The 18,935-nt window shown below is 42.8% G+C and overlaps 1 protein-coding gene across 1 annotated transcript in view; it reads right to left on the bottom strand.

Moving 5' to 3' along the window:
* MYOCD (myocardin) overlaps positions 1-18,935 on the bottom strand; it is a 96,335-nt gene that overhangs the window by 45,875 nt on the left and 31,525 nt on the right. Inside the window, exons 2-3 of the mRNA XM_036067692.2 lie at positions 9,640-9,705; positions 658-713 (exon numbers count right to left, since the gene is read on the bottom strand). Coding sequence (XP_035923585.1) covers positions 658-713; positions 9,640-9,705 — 122 coding nt within the window. The remainder of the gene's footprint in view (positions 1-657; positions 714-9,639; positions 9,706-18,935) is intronic.

Raw genomic sequence — 18,935 nt, 5'->3', positions numbered from 1 at the left:
GTACAGAGCCCAGCTCCTCTCTCCACCCACAACCTAGCTGCAGGGCTAGAACTCGTAGACAAAGAAATCCCGGGAGAAAGGCACCCCCTTTTCATCTCCTTCTCATACAGGGCTGATGCCAGCTAAATAGTATTTATTATTGATAAGTTCAGTTTGCAGAGATCTACTATGAAGGTACAGAATATATGCCCCCCCCCGAAGTGCTAAACAAACAAACAAAACAGAAAGAGAAATAAACCAGAAGCCTTTTGCCTTTAGGTACCTGCCATCAGCTCTGTATTCACAGGCCTTAGCTTAGTATTACATTGGATTTTTAAAAAATCTGATTGTAAGAAAGGGCTGGAAGGCTTTTTAAAATCTCTTTGACTTCTTCAGCATCGTTGCCATGAACTTCCTAACATCAGGAAGACTGGGGACATTTTCTTAAGCTAAAAAAGAGTTTCAAAGCAAAATGTGGTCAATCGCATTTCTCCAGTTTTCGGTTCGTAGGAATAAGATTCCCTATGGTGTGGCGGGGTGTTTGGGGGGGGGGTGTATCAAGTTTGTGGTAGAAATTCCACCTGCTTTAGCCAAACCTGAGCACTCAGAGATCCATACCCTGGAGTCCAAGTTCAGAAATAGGGCAGTTTGCAAAAAAAAAAAAAAAAAAAAAATTACCTTGTCACTATCCAAATGTTTTCTTTGCTCATGGAATTCGGTTGGATTTTTCAGTGCTGCAACGGAAAGACAGGGACGTGAGCAGAGGGGGGCTCAGGGCACTGAGCAGCAAAGACAGGATTTGCCGGTGCGCTTGCTGAGCTGTGCATAGGATGGATGTGAGCACCTTTATTAGGCCACAAGCAATTGAAGAGGAGAGGCCCGGAGGACACCAGCTTCCCTGAAGCCAGAAGATACAGAGGAGGCTGGAATTGAGGCCGAAAACAGGAGGAACAGTAGAGGCAGACGTGCGACAGGGAGACAGGTGTGGAGACAGGGCATTCCGAGGAGGCACGGGGACCTGTGGGAGGCTGGACACAGATCCCGAGTGAGGGAGAAGGGCGATGGGGTGCCTAACGCCTCTTCCACTTTGCCCTGCCCCTGAGTGCAGAAGTCTGGGTGGAGGCTGCAGGCCACGGGAGGGGCGCCCCAGCCTGCAGGAAGGGACTTGGACTTGGGACAAGGTCCATGACGGGTTGGACAGGAACATGCAACTAAGGCTGCTGGGTGAGAAGCACAGAATCAGACTTTGAGGGCCAGAAGGGGCCCTGGAGATGGTGAAATGAGCTCCTGCCCTGAACAGAATGGGGAAACTGAGTCCACAGAAATCAGCTGACTTGCCTAGGGTCACACAGTTAGGGCTAAGAGCCTAGGTGCTCTGACAACTTCACTTCTTCCAAGGCATGCTGTTCAAAACATTAACACCCAGGAGATACATGTATGGGTCAGCCAGAGCACACAGCACGCTGAACAGCCTAGACCCGATGCTGCCTCCATCCTTCCCTCTTCTTCCTGCTCTCCACCATGGCGGGGAACGTCTTCTGACTTAGCAGAGAAGCAGAACATCGCTGGGCAACATTCTGCATCTCTCACGAGCTTTCCTGAGCCCCTGAAACAATCAATCCAGAGCCACAAGCAATCAACTCTGCGTTCTGAGTGATGAGGTTGGTCCGAGCTCACAAAACTGCACTGAATACTTTTCTGAACTGCAAGGCTGGACAAGCTGCTGAACCACAGGATCCGGGGTTCTAATATCACTGCAGCAGATGTCCACCTCTAAGTGGCGGGCAATGAAATATTCTTCCAAGGTTTGGCGAGCTTAAAAAATTGGGTCTCTAGCCAGACTGGAGCTTGGGGCTACGTGTGTGTGAGTGTGAGTGGGTGAGTCTTGTTCAGTCTTTAAGGTAAATTTTAAATTTGAGCACAGATTTCAAGAGAGCTTGCTGGACATCAAGCAAATGGCATTGCAGTCCAGGCAGCTGGTTGACCACCTTATTCTCTATGGAGGGCATGGCTTGGGAAGCCTCTCTATGGAAGGCATGCTCCCTCTCAGTGTTCCTGCCTCGGGGGAACAAAGGAGTGTTGACCAAAGCAGCTTGCCGAATAGTCCCAGCTGGCTGCCTTGTGTCAAATATACTGGGCGAATACCCTCCTCCTCACTTTGAGCAGAGATTAAGGGGCTTCCCTTCTTATAGGAAAAATAATGGAACATGCTGCTTGACTATCAATATTTCCCATTGAGTGAATATGTTTCTCTTTGCTGCTTTTACTCTTAAAACGGGCTTCTTTGCAAAATCTGCCATTTCCAATGGCCCGCCTACCCTGCCACACCCTCCATTTGTCCCCACTCAGGAGCTCTGGGAAATCATCTGGAGAAATGTGCCGTTCTAATGCACTGCTTGTGCATTTTCTCTGATTTGGGTCTGGTCGCCATGCCTTGTAAGGAGGCTTGTCTTTTCCTGCATTTGATCACAGTTGCAATTTATCTTGATGGTGCTTTGAGAGCAACTCCCGTATCCCCGGGCAACCAGAGCCTACAAGTCTGCTTGAGGTCCAGGGGGCCCTGGTGAATCTATACAATTTGAAGGGATAGGTCTTCACCTATGTCCTACAGTCTGGTGGTCATCTAATTTGGGATTACATATTGGTGCTGGCCTCATCACTTGTATACTCCAGAAAAGAAATGATCTTTGTGTGGCTGTATAAAGTGATTAAAAAGCATTCACACATCCTTTTAGTATGAATCTATCCTGCAATATCACTTACATTCCAAACCCAATTGGTTTTAATCGGGCTTAGGAATTAGGAGGAATTTATCTGATTCTCTTGCCCCGTGAGGCTCTCCAGTTCCTATTAGCAGAACTTATTAATTGTTCGAAGCAGTGCATTTCCTGTATCTTAGCCTTGGAGAGCTCTAATTCATCACTTCTTGGTGTTAATAACTTGTGAAATGATTTGCACAGTTCAGGTCTCTGAAGCCAGGAGCACAAAGGTCTTCTGGAAACTTCTATCACAGAGACACAGTGGGAGATGCTATGTCCATTTCGCAAGGACTTGGGAAGAGAGCCAAAGAGGTCCCCACACTGCATTTTACCACACGCTAGTCTCCTCGCGGCTTAAGGGATGTTACATGGGGTACTGGTTTGGGGTCACCCCACAGAGAACTATCTTGCCATGGCTCTGTGACTGACATTTGCTTTTTCCATGACTCCAGAGAATGTGGGTTTTAGCCAGCTCCCCTGAGGGCCAGCGAAAGCCATAATGTATCCCCCCCCCAAGTTGGCTTTTTGGAAAATACACAAAGGACCTCTTGCTGCCAGCCCTGGGAGTATCAAATGGCAAAATTTTGTTTTTGGGGGGACGTTGACATTTGAGATGGAAAAGGAATTTGGATTTCTAAATTAAAAAAAATAAGTCAATGTGATTTCAAATTAAAATATGGTTGTAAATTCAGTCAGCCACACATCTAACTCATTCCCCCCCGGAGGAAGATTAATCACTTCTCACAAGGGAATTCGTGTTCTCGCTTCAGAGTTTAGTTACGGCCTATTCCTATTTCGGTCCCGCAGCTCCAGCTAATTTGGGTCAGCTGTGTGTATAAACATTTGCTTACGAAAGCTCAGAAAAAGATCCCAAGGAAAGAACAGGCCTCTTGCAGTCCCCTGCTCTGGACACTAACCTCATGCCTCCGACAGGAGCCCGGGAAAAGGAGAACACGGGCCCTGGGGCCACGGAGGCATCAGTGAAGGGGATGGGCCGACCCCCCAGCACAGGGTGGTGGGGGAGCCTGCTGTTGGTGGAAGCTCTGGCAACAGAGGCAGGGCCGTGGCCTTGCCTGCCTGCTCTCTAGGGGTCGCTCCCTCCCAGGCTTGCAGGACAGAACCCAGCTTCTTCAGTATTGCAGATAAGGACAGAAATGCAGAATCAAAGGGCTGGTGTCCTGGGGCAGCATCTGGAACAGTGGGTCTCAACGTGTGGCCCCCGGACCGGTATCTTCAGCCTCACCTGGAAGCTTGTCAGAAATGCCAATGCTCAGGCCCCACCCAGACCTCCACAACCGGACCCTTGGGGGGTGGGTCCCGGGGATTTATGTTGGAACATACCCTCCTTGCCGATTCTGATGCCCAAGTTTGAGAACCACTGTTCTGGAGCCCACCAGGCCAGTGAGTCCTGATCTGGGGTCCTTCGGAACCCAGGAGTTCTAGAAGAGAGAAATTAATTTCTAGGACTGATTTTCAGCATTTCAAAGAGCTGAAGGAAGAAGGTCCGTGTGCCCAGAGAAAGGCTGATTAGGCTAATGGAACGGTCCCTTTTCCTTGTTGCTGCCTAGGATCATAATGGCATGCTCTCATGATGGTTGTCTCACCAAAAATCACGGGCTGTTCAGTGTAAATGCCATTAATTAATCAAAAACAGATATATGGATTCATAATTCATGAATGTGGGCTTCTTTGGTGGGGGGGTAGAAGACATAATGAAAGTCATCTTGGGTGCCTGAAAATTTGGGAACTACCTGTCCTTGCTTTGTCTCCTCAAACACGTGTGAGAGTCTCCCACCTGTCAGCGGGCTTAGTAATGCGGGTCTTCTGTTTGTCTCACTTTGAAAGACAAACTAGATCGTGAATGCTGCTCTTCCTAGCAGAGGAGGTACATGCTCTGCGTAACTGACGATGATTTGGAAATGACATCCTCTCCTAGGCTGGCGATCAACTGCTTACTGAGTACCCAAAGGATGGTCCCAGGAGTCCAAAAAACGTAGCTTTGTTACCTTTCAGACCTGGCTGCACACTTGGGAGGGGTTCATGCAACATACGTGAATACTTTGGGATTTCTAAGAAGAGTCCAAAGTATGCATGTCATGGCTGGCTTCCTAGTTTCTAGGGAGCGAGGAACCTGAAGACAGGAGGAGGGGAAAAGACAACGTTTAGGATTCTGGACTCCCCCCTGCCCCCACCTTCCAGGCTCGCCATGGAAATCCAGAGTGCCTTGGCTTGTCTCTGAACTTGAGAGGTTAGACAGGGAGGGAGGAGGCAGACAGATTAAAACCCTCGTGCTGTGTGCTGCTCAAACAGCCAAGAGTTGTGTGCTGGGGTGCTGGAGGAAGAAGCCAAGTCAGATGGATGCACAGAGGAGAGGAGGAAAGACTTTGCATAGTCGACTTCTCAAGACTATCATGAAGCTGCATGTGGTGTGGGTAGAGGAGTGTGCCCGGTCATTCTTGCTGCTATTCAGGAGAGGTACCACAGAGAATTCGGGGGTTTACCAAGGCTTTGCCGTGGCTGCGATTAGTCTGTAAAACAAATAAGGTGGCACCGTTCATAGACAGCTCGTTGTAGCTTTCAATTCATTTACACTGATCAGATCATGGACCCAAGCTGCCCGGATGGTTCATTCTGGCCGGCGGCGGCTTTCCGGAAGTTTCCTTAGAGATGCCGCAGCCTCTCTGGGGCCCCCGTCTAGTGCAGTTCTCTTGTTCTCATATTGCAGGACCATAAGCTACCTGTTTCCTCCTCTCTCTCCCCTGGGTTCATACAGATTAGCCCCACATCCATGCAGTGGTGTGATGCTGTCCAAAATATCACTACTCGGAACAATCAAGCAGGGGGGATCTGGGGCCCCTTCCAGACGGTAAGCCTCTGAAACAGAACTCACGTCTGACTCCTGTGTGTTCCCCAGGGCCTTCCTCACAGCAGATGGTCAAAACACCACTGAATTGCTGTGATCATCCATTGCACCTACTCCACAGGGCTGATCATCCTTCTGCACCGAGGCTTCCCAAGGGGTTGGAATAAAGTGGTGTTGTTTTAGGGAGGGCACGTTCTGCATGGAGCACTAGGTGTTATGCACAAACAATGAATCATGGAACACTACATCTAAAACTAATGATGTAATGTATGGTGATTAACATAACAATAAAAAAAGGAAAAAAAAAAAGTGCTGTTGTTTTAGATTCCCCCCAGGAGAGGGATGCCCAAGGAAAAGAATTGTAGTGGAGAAAAATCTGCATGAGAAATGGTGAACAGATCCAAGCCCCACAGGTCAACAGGGAAAGAGGCTGGCTCTGTCCTAAAGCCATGAGAAAAACAGAGAATGTAGATGTCTTTTGCAGCCTTGACTCCACAAGGGAGGGGCAGCGAAGTGCTCCCTTTGAATCCTGGCTGGTGGTGGCAGAGGAGGCAACTTGAAATCTCCATTTAGAGATTCAGAGGTGGGATTCTGGAGACAAGTCCAAGCAATAAATTCTTAAAGTAGTATTTCTGAGCTAATTGCGAGAGGGTATTTCACTGAGATTTCATGACTATTTTGACAATGTGAATTCTACAATGGTATTATAAATGTGAAAACAATCTTAGAATCTGGCTGGGGCCCATGCTCCCCGGTCTGAAAAACCTCTTTCCACTATTGAGAGTTGTTCTGGGGCCTCTGTGCTGGCCTCAGAACTCTGCCCTTCTTGACTAAATTCAAGGAACAATGACTTTATGTTCATTCAAAGCACCCGAAGGGGGAGAACCCCAGACCCATAATGGACAAAAGTGGGAAATAAGTAAATGCTGAAGAGAAGTGATTAAGGGGGGTTATGAAGGAGAATTTGTCCCTGGTTGCGGTGGACTGTTTGTTACTCATCAGTAACTTCAAAACCTGCAGGATACATGTCCAAGAAGAAGGAAGGAGTTAACTAGTTCTACTAGTTAACTGAAATTTACACATGGTTCAGTTTATCAGAATCCGGAGGGACAGAAACCTTATACTTTCATTGTCAATTTGATGTACAAGTGAAGTAAGATCTGCTACAAGGCTAAAGCAGCAGAACTTTTCCTTCCCTCTTGGTCACGGTGAGGCGTAGATGAGGACGGAAAACCTGACGCCATTTTGTTAAAACCATTGGGTTTTCCTTGGCATTTCCACCTATGTATATTTTTAATTTCCCCAAATTCCAACTGAATTTTTTGGCCACAAAATGCTTGAGGGAAACCTAAGGAAGTGCTTTTAAAGTCCAAGTGATTCGTTTGGAATATTTGAGAAAAGAGCTCTATGCAGGGACCAACCCCGCCGTAGGTTCTAGCCCCAGCTCCTCCACAAAAGGAGTGGCAACGCCTTTGAGATTTAATCTAATGTAAAACTCAAGAGGAATTCTGCCAAAGGATAGCAGGTGTTTCTCTGGACTGGTTAAAAAACAGTGAGGCTAAGCAATAATAACATAGGGACCGTGAATAGTTCACTTGACCATCAGCTTTCAATTGAAGCAATTTATGACAAGCTTTAAAATCTGGGAGGGGGGGGAAGGATTGCAGTTATTTCAAATGTACTCATAATTATGTAAAAAATTCTACCTTGAACTATACTTCTGTGTGTTTCCTATCACCTCTTCCCCTAAAATCTTGAGTCCGTTCAAGGGACTGTCTTGCTCATTGTTGTCTCTACGGGCCCAGCACCCTACCCTCCATATAGTCTGGTTCATAACAAAATTTGTTGCATTTGATTGAATCGATAGGACCCTGAATCTGCTGGCTCTTCTTTCCTTCCCCTTATTGCTTGCCTTGACACATGAACCCTGAGGAGCTCTGCACTGCATTTAGATGGCCAATCTCTGATTGGATTGACAAGGCTAACCATCTCCACCCCCAACCTCTCAGCAGGTGAAAGATTTGTCTTGAGTCTAACTTCCTGAGAAGAGCCAAGTAGCTGAGGTCTGTCCGGGCTGGGCATGCTTTGTGTTCCTGCTGCAGTCGATAATTTTCCACAGCAGAATCTACACCCTCAGGAAGCCTAGTTGAGAGGAGCTGGATGAAGACTAGGGAAAATGGATGACACTTAATTAACCTTTATCAATTTGCTGAATTAAAAAGAAAAAAAAATCCTTTCATTCTCATAGGACTTCCCCCCCCCCCCAAGTAATTATCTTAATGGTTCAACGGACTAAGGATGCAAAATTTCTGTCAAGTAGGGTTTTGTTAATAGGTACCCTATTTGATTCTGGAAATCCTGAGAACAAAATACCTTATCCCCATTGGACACTCCTCCACAAACGGACATTGAATTTACAAAATGCATTTAGAGGTGTTATTTTAAAATGTATCATAGGGTTCATTCCTATCTTCCCTAGGTGTTTTTACAGATTCCCAGAGATTTAACCCCATAAACCTCAAAAAAAGAAAGAAAGGGGGGAAAAAGAGTTTATTCTCATTCAAATCTCAGCAGCAAGACCCAGGTACAGAGTACTTAGGCACTCGAGTCAAGCTTTAAGTCAGTTGTGAGCAGCCTGGGCTGACTGAGAGGGACTGAGTCTTTCTACTCCGCGTGCCTTTCCAGAATCAAAGAAAAGAAACCCCAGTGGGGGAATAGATTATTTTAATATTACCCAAATAGAGGGGCTCCTCATAGATTTGAGGATGTGGGCACAGACTGTGGCCACTGAGAGGATCCTGGTGGAGCTACACTCTTCTACTTAGTGAACAATTCTTCTAGATGATGCTTAATCAGGTCAGATTCTACATGTGTGTAATAGGATTCCGAAAAAGACTGGTCTGCTCAGCTCTGAGTGACAACGTACTTATCTGACTGGAAGTCAGCAGACCTTTGTTCTCTCCTGTGTTTTTAGCACCTCCACTAATGGGCTGAGATGAAACAGGCCACCCAGACGTGATGCTATGGATTCTCATCACCGTTGTACATACTGTGTACACAGCCTTTAAAACTGCAGGCTGAGTGGTTCTACTATTAAGGTCCCCTGCTGTTTACTGTTTGGAGGGCTTAGCCATGAACAAAGAGCTATTTTTGAATTATAAAGGAAAAGACTTGAAACATTCTCAGTTCTGTTCTGGCTCTGGGGCATGGACTATACTTAAAATTTTAGACCTTGGGTCACGGGGCTCCAATATTATTACTAACCGCAGGACATTTGATCTGGGCCAAACTGCTTGTTGCATGCTGGACTCTGAAGTAATGGTCATGGCGAATCTAGATTTCTGCTAGAGTCATTATGGGTTTTGATTTTTAAATTTCGTTGGGGAAGAAAGTTAAAAAGTGTGACCCTAAAGGAGTCTGAACTGCGACTTCATTCATTCGGGGCACCCTTCCTTCTGTTACTATGGATAATCAAGAGTTAGATTTAATCACTAACTTGGTAGGAAATTTTAAATCTATCTACTAAAAGATATGATAATCATTCTTCTTTGACCCAAATTATGGCCAGTAATTCAATATACCATTGATGCTAGAAAGCCATTGTTTCTCGGTGTTCCAGAAAGGAAGCACTCGACAATATTCAATTAATTGTGGACTCAAGTACCCCGAACAGAATGGAAACCGAGGAGGTAAGAGGATGGACATGTGATTGATGCTTCTGGAAAGAACAGGGATGACATCCTAAAAGTAAGAGAAGGGTGAGGGGTGCCCACAGTGAATTGTGTTTACTCCAAAAACAAACCCACTGGTTGGCATTTTAGCTACAACCTATGTCATGAAAGGGAAGCCCTTGCAGATGAGTAGGATCTGGGGCAAAGCATCCAGGGTCTGGGATTTCTGCTGATACGGAGTCTACGGGGATCTTGGGGGGAGACCCATCCATAGGCTTAGTCTCAATGACCTTGGAGGTGCTTTCCAGCTCCCAAATTGCATGGTCCCCTGGTAATAGATCGGTGAGCAAGAGACACAGCTACTCACGTGGTGTTATGCCTTGTTTAGCCAGCTGTTCCTGGGTCCTCCTCTGCTGAAGTCGTAACTGCAAAACTTGGAAAAGAAAATGTTAGTTTGTAAGTTGGGCTGCCTGTGATTGTAGTTGTTTATATTTACATCAGAATTTTTGCCCAGCTCTTCTCATTTTATTCTTATTTTTTAAGATTATTTACTTGTTTATTTATTTAGAGAGAGTGAGCACTCGTGCAAGGGGGGAGGGGCAGAGGGAGAAGAAAGAATCTCAAGCAGGCCCCACACTCAATGAGGAGCCCGACGTGGGGCTTGATCTCAAGACCCATGAGATCATGACCTGAGCCAAAATCGAGTCAGACGCTTAATGGACTGAGCCATCCAAGAGCCCCTCATTTTACTTTTAGAACAGTCCTGAACTTTTGCATGAGGTACATTTGTATTTCTGTTACAGATGTGGAGAAAGAAAAGAGGAGAGACCCTGAGGGGGTTGCAGGGATTTGCGGGAAGTCTGTGACGAGTTGGAACTAGAACACCCCTCTCCTCTTTCAAAGTGAACGTTGTTCCCACAGCACTATGCTCCCTGTCTCCCTATTACCCACTTTGGAGATCAACACCAGCCGATTCTGCTGGGAATTTGCCTGCACTTTCAAAAGGGAGAGAGAATGAAGAAAGCAATAGGCTTTGGAGTCTCATATGGGTTCAAATCTCATTTTTAGCCCCTTCAAAAGGTGGGTGACCCTGGGCAAGTTGCTTAACCTCTCTGTCCCCTGGTTCCCTCATCTGTAAATGGGAACAATGCCTACCTTGAGGTGCTGCTATGAAGTTTGATAAACAATGTACGCAAGTCACTTAGCAGAGCGTCTGGCACAAAATAATTCACCAATAAACAGGGGTATTATGAGCATCTGGAACCTGTTTGGAATTTCAAAGATAGACTACTGGAGTCAGGTTTTGCTTAGAAAAGTTAAAACACTGTAAAGTGTTTGAACTTTATATTATAAAACTTTGTTGCTATCCATAGCACAAATAGATTATATATATCATACACATATATACATACAGTTTTTTAAAACTATATTTAAAATTATGTGTAGCATTTGTGATTTTCTCCTACTCCCTCTCTACTCTCCCCCTAAAAATTCTATCTTTGGACACTTAGCCTCTCCCTCATGGATATTCCATTTTCTCAGGGAGGATCTTCTTCTTCTTCTTAAAGATTTATTTACTAGAGAGAAAGAGAAAGAGAGAGAGAGAGAGCACACATATGTGAGCTGGGGGAGGGGCAGACAGAAAGGGAAAGAATCTCAAGCAGAGTCCCCGCAGAGCTTCTTGAAGCCCAGTGTGGGGCTCGACCTCACAACCCCGAGACCATAACCTAATCAAGGGTCAGACACTCAACCAACAGAGCCACCCAGGCGCCCCTCTCAGGGAGATTCTAAGTTTACCATCTTGGCTCTGGCATTTACATTGCTCAGAATAAGGATAGAAAGAGCAAACATTTACAGAAAGAGGGATTGGTCTAATCAACTTATAATGAAGAGAACAAGAGAACTGCTTTTAAGAAGAGAAAATTAGAATGTAGGGAAGAGGGGCAAAAATAGGAAGGCTATGGGGGCTGACTTTCAAGCTGATGTAGTATTCGGAGTAAAGCATCAGAAAAAATGCAGTCACCATACTGAGAGACTAATGGGGAAAGAGAATTTTTTAAAGTGCTGCCATGGTTTTGAATTGGACCCTCATCAATCATCTTCAAGAGAGAGCAATGTTGTTGAATTGCTTTTAACTACTTTTGGTTGCTAGACTGCGCTTCACCATAGCCTCGTTTTACTCCAAGTTAGGACTGGACAATAAAGAAGACAAAATAAATGAAAATGATATGAGAGTTTGTTATTTAAGCCCTCCTTCAGAACAACCCTCCCACTAATAAAAGCTGTAAACTCTGAACAAAATATGAGCTATAACTACCTGAAGATTCTGAACAGGAAACAAAATCAGGCAGATTGTAGAGGGGAATTGAGATTTGGAGAAGTGACTTGCATGGGGGTGAGTTCCCTATTTGGGGGAAACTGAGGCTGACCTGGAGTCATGAAGTGGCAGGTCACAGGCAAATAAAACTCTAATAGAAAACATGCTCATCTTTCTGGCCAGAGAAATCAGAGAAAGGTACCTGGACAACCATGGCTGACCACCACAGATTGAGGAGGATGTCATATAGGGGAGAGAGCTGGAGAAGGAAGGGATCCCCAAACTATGTGTATGAACCCTCACAAGTTTCAGGTTTATCCCTTCATGATGTTTCCTTGGGGCAGACTCAAAGCAGCACAGCAAAGATTTAAAATTAAACGGAAATTTGAACCTCTGTGCACACAGGCAAAAAAGGACTTAATGTTTGAATCTACCTGGATTGTGTGTTAAAACAAAACAAAACAAAACAAAACAAAACAAAACAAAACAAAACCAGCATTCTCCAGAGGATTGTAAAAGAATTCAGAGTTTGTGTAACACAAGACAGAATGTCCAGGATACAATCCAAAATTACTCTACACATAAAGAACCAGGAAGAACCAGAAAAATGTGATCCATTTTAAATAGAAAAGCCAATTAACTGATGCTAGCCTTGAGATGACCCAGATGTTGGAATTATCACACTAGTACTTTAAAGTAGTTATTTTCTTTCTCCTTCCTCCTTCCTCCCTTCTCCTCCCCTCCTCCCCCTCCCCCTCCTCCTCCTCCTCCTTCTTCTTCTTCTTCTTCTTTTCAGAGAGGCAGGGGGAGGGAGAGGCAGGGAGAGAATCTTATGCGGGCTCCATGGAGCCCACTTAAAAAAAAAAAAGAATAAATATTAGAGGGGATGAATCAGTAAACTTGAAGATCAAAATTAAGAAGAGAGAGGAAAATAATGGAAAAAATGGACACAGAGATAGCCTCATGGATCTGTACCACATTATCACAAAGTCTAACATCAGCTAATTAGAGTCCCAGAAAGAGAGAAATAAATAATAATGGCCCCAAACTTCCCAAATCTTGTAAAAGACATAAATTCACAGATTCCAAAAGGTCAACAAACCCAAACCAGACATATTCACAGAAAACCACCCTTAGATACATCATAATCTAATGACTAACCTAAAGATAAAGAGTAAATCCTGAAAGTATCCAGGGAAAAACAACACATTATATAAAGGGAAACACTGATTCTCATCCAGAAAGCATGGAAGCGAGAAGATAAAACAAAAACAAAATGTAAAACATAAAACAAAATTCAACACCAAATAAGAAACGTCCTCTAGAAATGAAGATAAAATAAAGATGCGTTCAGGTAAAGAGAAAGTAAGATAATTTGTTGCCAGCAGATTTTACTACAAGAAATGCTTAAGGAATTCTTCAGGCTGAATGGAAATGAGAGCAGAAACAAACCTGGATATTCGGGAATGACTAAAGAGTATCAGAAATAGTAACTATTTTGTAAATGTTAAAGATTTTTCTTTTTGTTCTTAAGTTTTAAAAGAATGCACCTAACTACTTAGAGAAAAATTATAATATTGTCCTGTAATGTTCCTAAGGCATGTGGATATAATACAGATTACAACTGTAACATAAAAGGTCCTTTATGACTGCAAGATTTCTACGCTTTACATGTAATGGTGTAATATTAACTATAGGTAGATTGCAAAAGATTAATGAAGAGCAACTAATACAAATACAAAGAGGAAGGGTGCCTGGGTGGCTCAGTCAGTTAAGCGTCCAACTCTTGACCTCACAGTCATGAGTTCAAGCCCTGTGTTGGGCGTGAAGCCTACTTAAAAAAAAATACAAAGAGGAACAGGTAAAAAAACACCCATAAATTAAAATGGAATACTAAAAAATATTCAAACAATCCAAAAGAATGCAAAAAGTAGGGAATATAGAGACAAAAAGTAGAGGGACAAACAGAAAACAAACATTAAAATGGCTGAAGTCTAAAAACATTAATAAATACATTAAATTTTAATGGTCTAAACCCTCAGATTAAAAGGCAAAGATTATCAAAAGGAATAAAAATTCAATATGCAATTATATGCTGTCTATATATAGACACTTTATATATAAAGACTCAGATTAGTTGAAGTAGATGGGGAAAAATATAGCATACAAACAATAAACATAAGAAAGCTAGATTGGGGGCTCCTGGGTGGCTCAGTTGGTTGGGCGACTGCCTTCAGCTCAGGTCATGATCCTGGAGTCCCGGGATCGAGTCCCGCATCGGGCTCCCTGCTCTGCGGGGAGTCTGCTTCTCCCTCTGACCCTCCTCCCTCTCATGTGCTCTCTCTATCTCATTCTCTCTCATATGAATAAATAAAATCTTTAAAAAAAAAAAAGAAAGCTAGATTGGCTATACAATATCAGATAAAAGAGACTTCAAGCCAAAGAGTATTATCAGAGATAAAGAAGGGACATTACATAATTATAAAAGGGACAATTCATTTGAAGACCTGGCAGTTATAAATGGATAGGCATCTAATAAAAGCCTCAAACAAATGAAGCAAAAACTGACGGACTGAGAGGGACAAACAGACAATTTCAAAATCATAGTAGATTCTATGATTCCTTTCTCAACATTTGATAGAACTAGATTTTTTAAAAAATCACTGATGACATTGGGATTTGAACAATTATCAGTCATCTTGATTTAACTGATATTTATAGAGCACTGTGTTCAATAACTTAAAATTTACCATTCTTTTAAGGTTCACTTATTACATTCACCGAGATATACTAGGCCATAAAACAAGTTTCAATACACTTTTTTTTTTAAAGATTAAACTCATATACAGTATATTCTCTGTTCACATTGGAATTAATTAGAAATCAAAGGCAATATGCTATTTAGGAAAATATTTGACAATACACTTCTAAATAATTTGTAGGTCAAAGAAGAAATCACAAGGGAAATTAAAAATATTTTTAATTGACTGATAATGCATATACACAACTACAGTTATGGGATACAGCTAACGCAGTGCTTAGAGGGAAACTTTAGAGTTTTAAGTGCTTATGTTAGACAAAAGATAGATTTTTTTTACATTAATTTATTTGAGAGAGAGAGACAGTGTGTGCGGGTGTGACGCTTGCACGGACAGAGAAGGGGGAGGGGCGTGGGGAGAAGCAGCCTCCCTGCTCAGTGGGGACTCGATCCCAGGACCCTGAGATCATGACCTGAGCTGAAATCAAGAGTCGGACGCTTAACCGACTGAACCACCCAGGCACCTGAAGAGGAAAAATTTTAAATCAGTGACCTAAGATTCTATCTAATAAGCTAAAAAAGAAGTATGGCCAAGGTAAGTAGAAGGAAGAGAACAGTATTAGAGCAGAAGTCTTCCAAATAGATCAAAATAGAAAGCACACAAGTAGCAGAGAAAATTCACTGAGCCAAAAGGTGGTTCTTTGCAGAGACCAACAAAATTGACAACCCCCTACCTAGACTGATAAAAAAAAGAGAGAAAGAATAAATTTTACCAGTATCAAGAATAAAAAGATGGGTTATAACTACAGACCTAAAAGGATATTAAAGGATTAAAAAGGATATTAGGAGAATATCATTAACAATTTTATGCCAACATATTTGACAACTTTTGGATAAAATGGAAAAACTTCTTTTTTTAAAAAAAATGTTTTATTTATTTATTCATGAGAGTCAGAGAGAGAGAGAAAGAGAGAGGCAGAGGCAGAGGGAGAAGCAGGCTCCCCGCCCAGCAGGGAGCCCGATGCAGGACTCGATCCCAGGACCCTAGGATCATGACCTGAGCCGAAGGCAGATGCTTAACCATCTGAGCCACCCAGGCGCCCCAAATGGAAAAACTTCTTGAAAGCTACAACTTCTCAAAATTAATACAAGGAGAAACGTAAACCTGAATAGTGTTATATGACTAAATAAGTGGCATTAAGAACTTGTCCCCTTAAAAAAAAAAAAAAAAAAAAAAAAAAAACACAACAACTCCAGACCCAGATGGCTTCACTGGTAAATTCAACCAAAATATTGTGATTGCAATGAGTTGTTTTCTAAGTTCTCCATCAAATAACCTCCATCTTCTACATGTTACTTCAACAGTAAATAAGAATCCTCAATAATTTTGTATTTCAATACCATAGATCTTAGTGCAACAGATGGAAAAAGTTTAGAGAGATACCTGTTGTTAGAATCAGCCATTCTGAAGGCTGTTTCAGTGCTCTAGACATTAAGCTATTTTGACCGAGATTGAGCTGGATAAAGGCAGTAGAAATGGAAACGAGAGAGAAAAAATAAAAAACATTTTGAACAAAAAGAACTGGAAGGATCTAGTGATAAAAAGGAGGAGAGAAATATGTACTACTATCAAAGGGGCTTGTTGGGATCTTCAGCTATGCTGTAGGAAATTTAAGAACTCCCTGATGTTATCTGTAACTATGTACTTGTACCATGTACTTACGTACTTTTTCTTGGGAGTGGGTCCATAGCACTTGCCAGATTCCCAAAGGGGGCCAAGGCCTCCAAAATTTAAGTCCCGCTAATCCAGAAATGTGAAAATCCAGGGTTTTGAGAGCATGCATTAGAGTTAAGTTAAATGATGCTGACAAAGAAGTCTGGGGAAATGATTAGTTTAATTTTAAACAGTATGAATTTGAGGAGTCCCAGTAAATTATAAACAATGTTTCTGATATGCAATTTGAAAAACAGGGCTGGAGAAAGGCTCAGGGGTCAGGGCTGATTTGGATACTGTCTCCAAAGAAATGGCCACAAAAACTTGTATCAGAATTCCTAAAAAAGAGGGGTATGTTATCTGAGGAAAGGAAAGAAAAAATGAAAAAAGGAATAAAAATGACATTACCAATCAAGAAAGAATAACATTAAAAGGAGCTGGTAAAGGGCATAATTAGTTTAGGGCATAATTAGTTTTGGGTATGGAATGTGGAGAAATCACTGGGCTATTTGACATCGCTCACTTCCCTACTCATCCCTTTTTAGTCAATCATTTGCAGATTTTCCCGTTAAAAAGATCAAAGGCATTATTCATCACATTCCTTCAACCTTTCAATAAGCATCTGATGGCCCACTATGTGAGAGACATTGCTCGTTATTGGCATAACTGGTGAATAGGACAGGTGGTTATCACTCTCAAAGCTGTAACTTCCTAGCTGGTGAGATAAACACAATTTTTCCTGAACACACAGTCTTTTTACTCCTTTTTGTTTTTTTCCTACTTTATTTTGCCTTCTCAAAGTACCATCCTTCTTTTGGAATAAATTTTTTCCCTAAAGAAGAAGCTGGTCTTCGAGGTTTGTTAATTCCCTGAAACTATATGCAATGTGCGTGTATCTGCCTATTTTTGTGGATTGGCCTGTGACTTCTTTCAGATTTTAGGAAGTCTCTGGGACGTCCAGAAGTTAAGCACCATCAATTCCGATCTAGACAAGATCATCTCACATCTTTTCTAGCAGGCTCTCTCCTTACAGTGCACCTTACACATATTATCAAACTAATGTCCCTGAAACTCTATTTTCGTATGATTACATGGTACGGTATCCTCCAGTGGCTCCTGATTCTGGCATTTGAGATCTTCTCCACAAGCACTATTCCCCACACAAACTCTCTCCTCCAGTTTAGTCTGTTTCCACCTGAGCCCAACACCTACCAAATGTGTTTACACACCTTGCCTTTGATTATGATATCCTCACAGGTGGAATCTCGTGTATGGTTTGAGGCTAGGCTATAATTTTAATTTATTCCAAAGAGTTGGCAAACTATATATATCTGAAATTTATTAAAGAATTTCCCTTTGTCCACTGATTTGTAATGTCACCTTTGTCATTTACTAAAGTGCTGATATCAGCTCTGATCTAAATTCTAATTTATACTAACTTATACTTTCTATCCTTTTTTCTTTTTTTTAGCAGCAAAATAGTACATGGTTCCTGATTCCTAGAAATAACAGACATGAGAGCTTTAAAAATCTATACCTGTCCTGGCAAAGACAAAGGGGATTCCTCAGTGGACTGAAACTGTAAGTAATCTTTGGGAGAAAACAGAATATGGGATTGGATTGGAAAAGTACACTGTAAGATATATGCAAGTGAGTGATAGAAAGCCTTGCTAAGTATCCTCCTTGCCCAGAAGCACAAGGGGGTATAAAGCTCCCGCTCACAGGGCTGTTAGATGGGGTGCCCAAGGAATACGTCAGTCTCTACCATGTCCTGTACCTCTCTCCACACTGGACCAGGCACTGGTTATGGGATGGGAGTCTCAGTCTCCAGGTAGGAGCAGCAAATATGGCATCTGGGGAGATACCAGAGTGGACTCTGGATTGTTGGCAATACCCAAGAGGGTCAATAACCCTTTGTTGCCTGAAACCAGTGACTGGTCATCCTGTGCCTCTCCCCCAGTCCCTCCAATCAGATCAAAGCACGTGTGTCAGCAATGTATCTTTTTGCCCCCAGGCTGTGCTCACCTGTGCATCAGACAGTCTAACAACTTTCCAAAAAGGGCACAAGGTGAGGGTATGATTGAGAATCACCTAACCTGGGAGGAATGTCAGCACCACATTAGAGTGGTGGTGTCTTACTTTTGTAAGACTCTAAATGTAGAACAAAAGAACACATACTTAAGGTGACAGCACGAACAAATGAAAAGAGAACTTTCTCAGAGATAGACAAGAGAATTTTCATTAATTAAACATAAAAGAGACACCTGGGTGGCTCAGATGGTCAAGCATCTGCCTTCGGCTTAGGTCATGATCTCCAGGTCCTAGGGTTGAGCCCCATGTTGGGCTCCCAGCTCAGTGGGGAGTCTGCTTCTCCCTCTCCCTCTGCCTCTCCCCCTGCTTGTGCTCTCTCTGTCTTTCTCTCTCTCTCAAATGAATAAATAAAATCTTTAAAATAAAATAAAATAAAACAAAACAAACTGGGGGAGGGGCAGGAAAAAATAATCATCACCTCACACCCATTAGGATGGTTACAATTAAAAAAAAAATAAAGGTACAAGAGTTGGCAAGGCTGTGGAGAAACTGGAACCCTTGTGCACTGTTGGTAGTAATATAAAATGGTGCAACCCCTATGGAAAACAATATGGCGGCTCCTCAAAAAATTCAAAATAGAATACCATATGATCCAGCAATCCTGCTTCTGAGTACATACCCCAAAAAAGTAAAAGCAGAAACCTGAAGAGATGCTGTACACTCATGTTCATAGCAGCATTACTCACGATAACCTAGGGAGGGAAGTGACCCAAGCGTCCATCAACAGATGAATGGACAAACAACATGCTGTATACACATACACTAGGTTATTAGTCAGCCTTC

This window comes from Halichoerus grypus, chromosome 2 (assembly GCF_964656455.1).
Source record: "Halichoerus grypus chromosome 2, mHalGry1.hap1.1, whole genome shotgun sequence".
Lineage (NCBI taxonomy): Eukaryota > Metazoa > Chordata > Mammalia > Carnivora > Phocidae > Halichoerus > Halichoerus grypus.
Note: the sequence above shows the minus strand (reverse complement) of the source record. Positions and strands in the feature narration are given on the sequence as shown.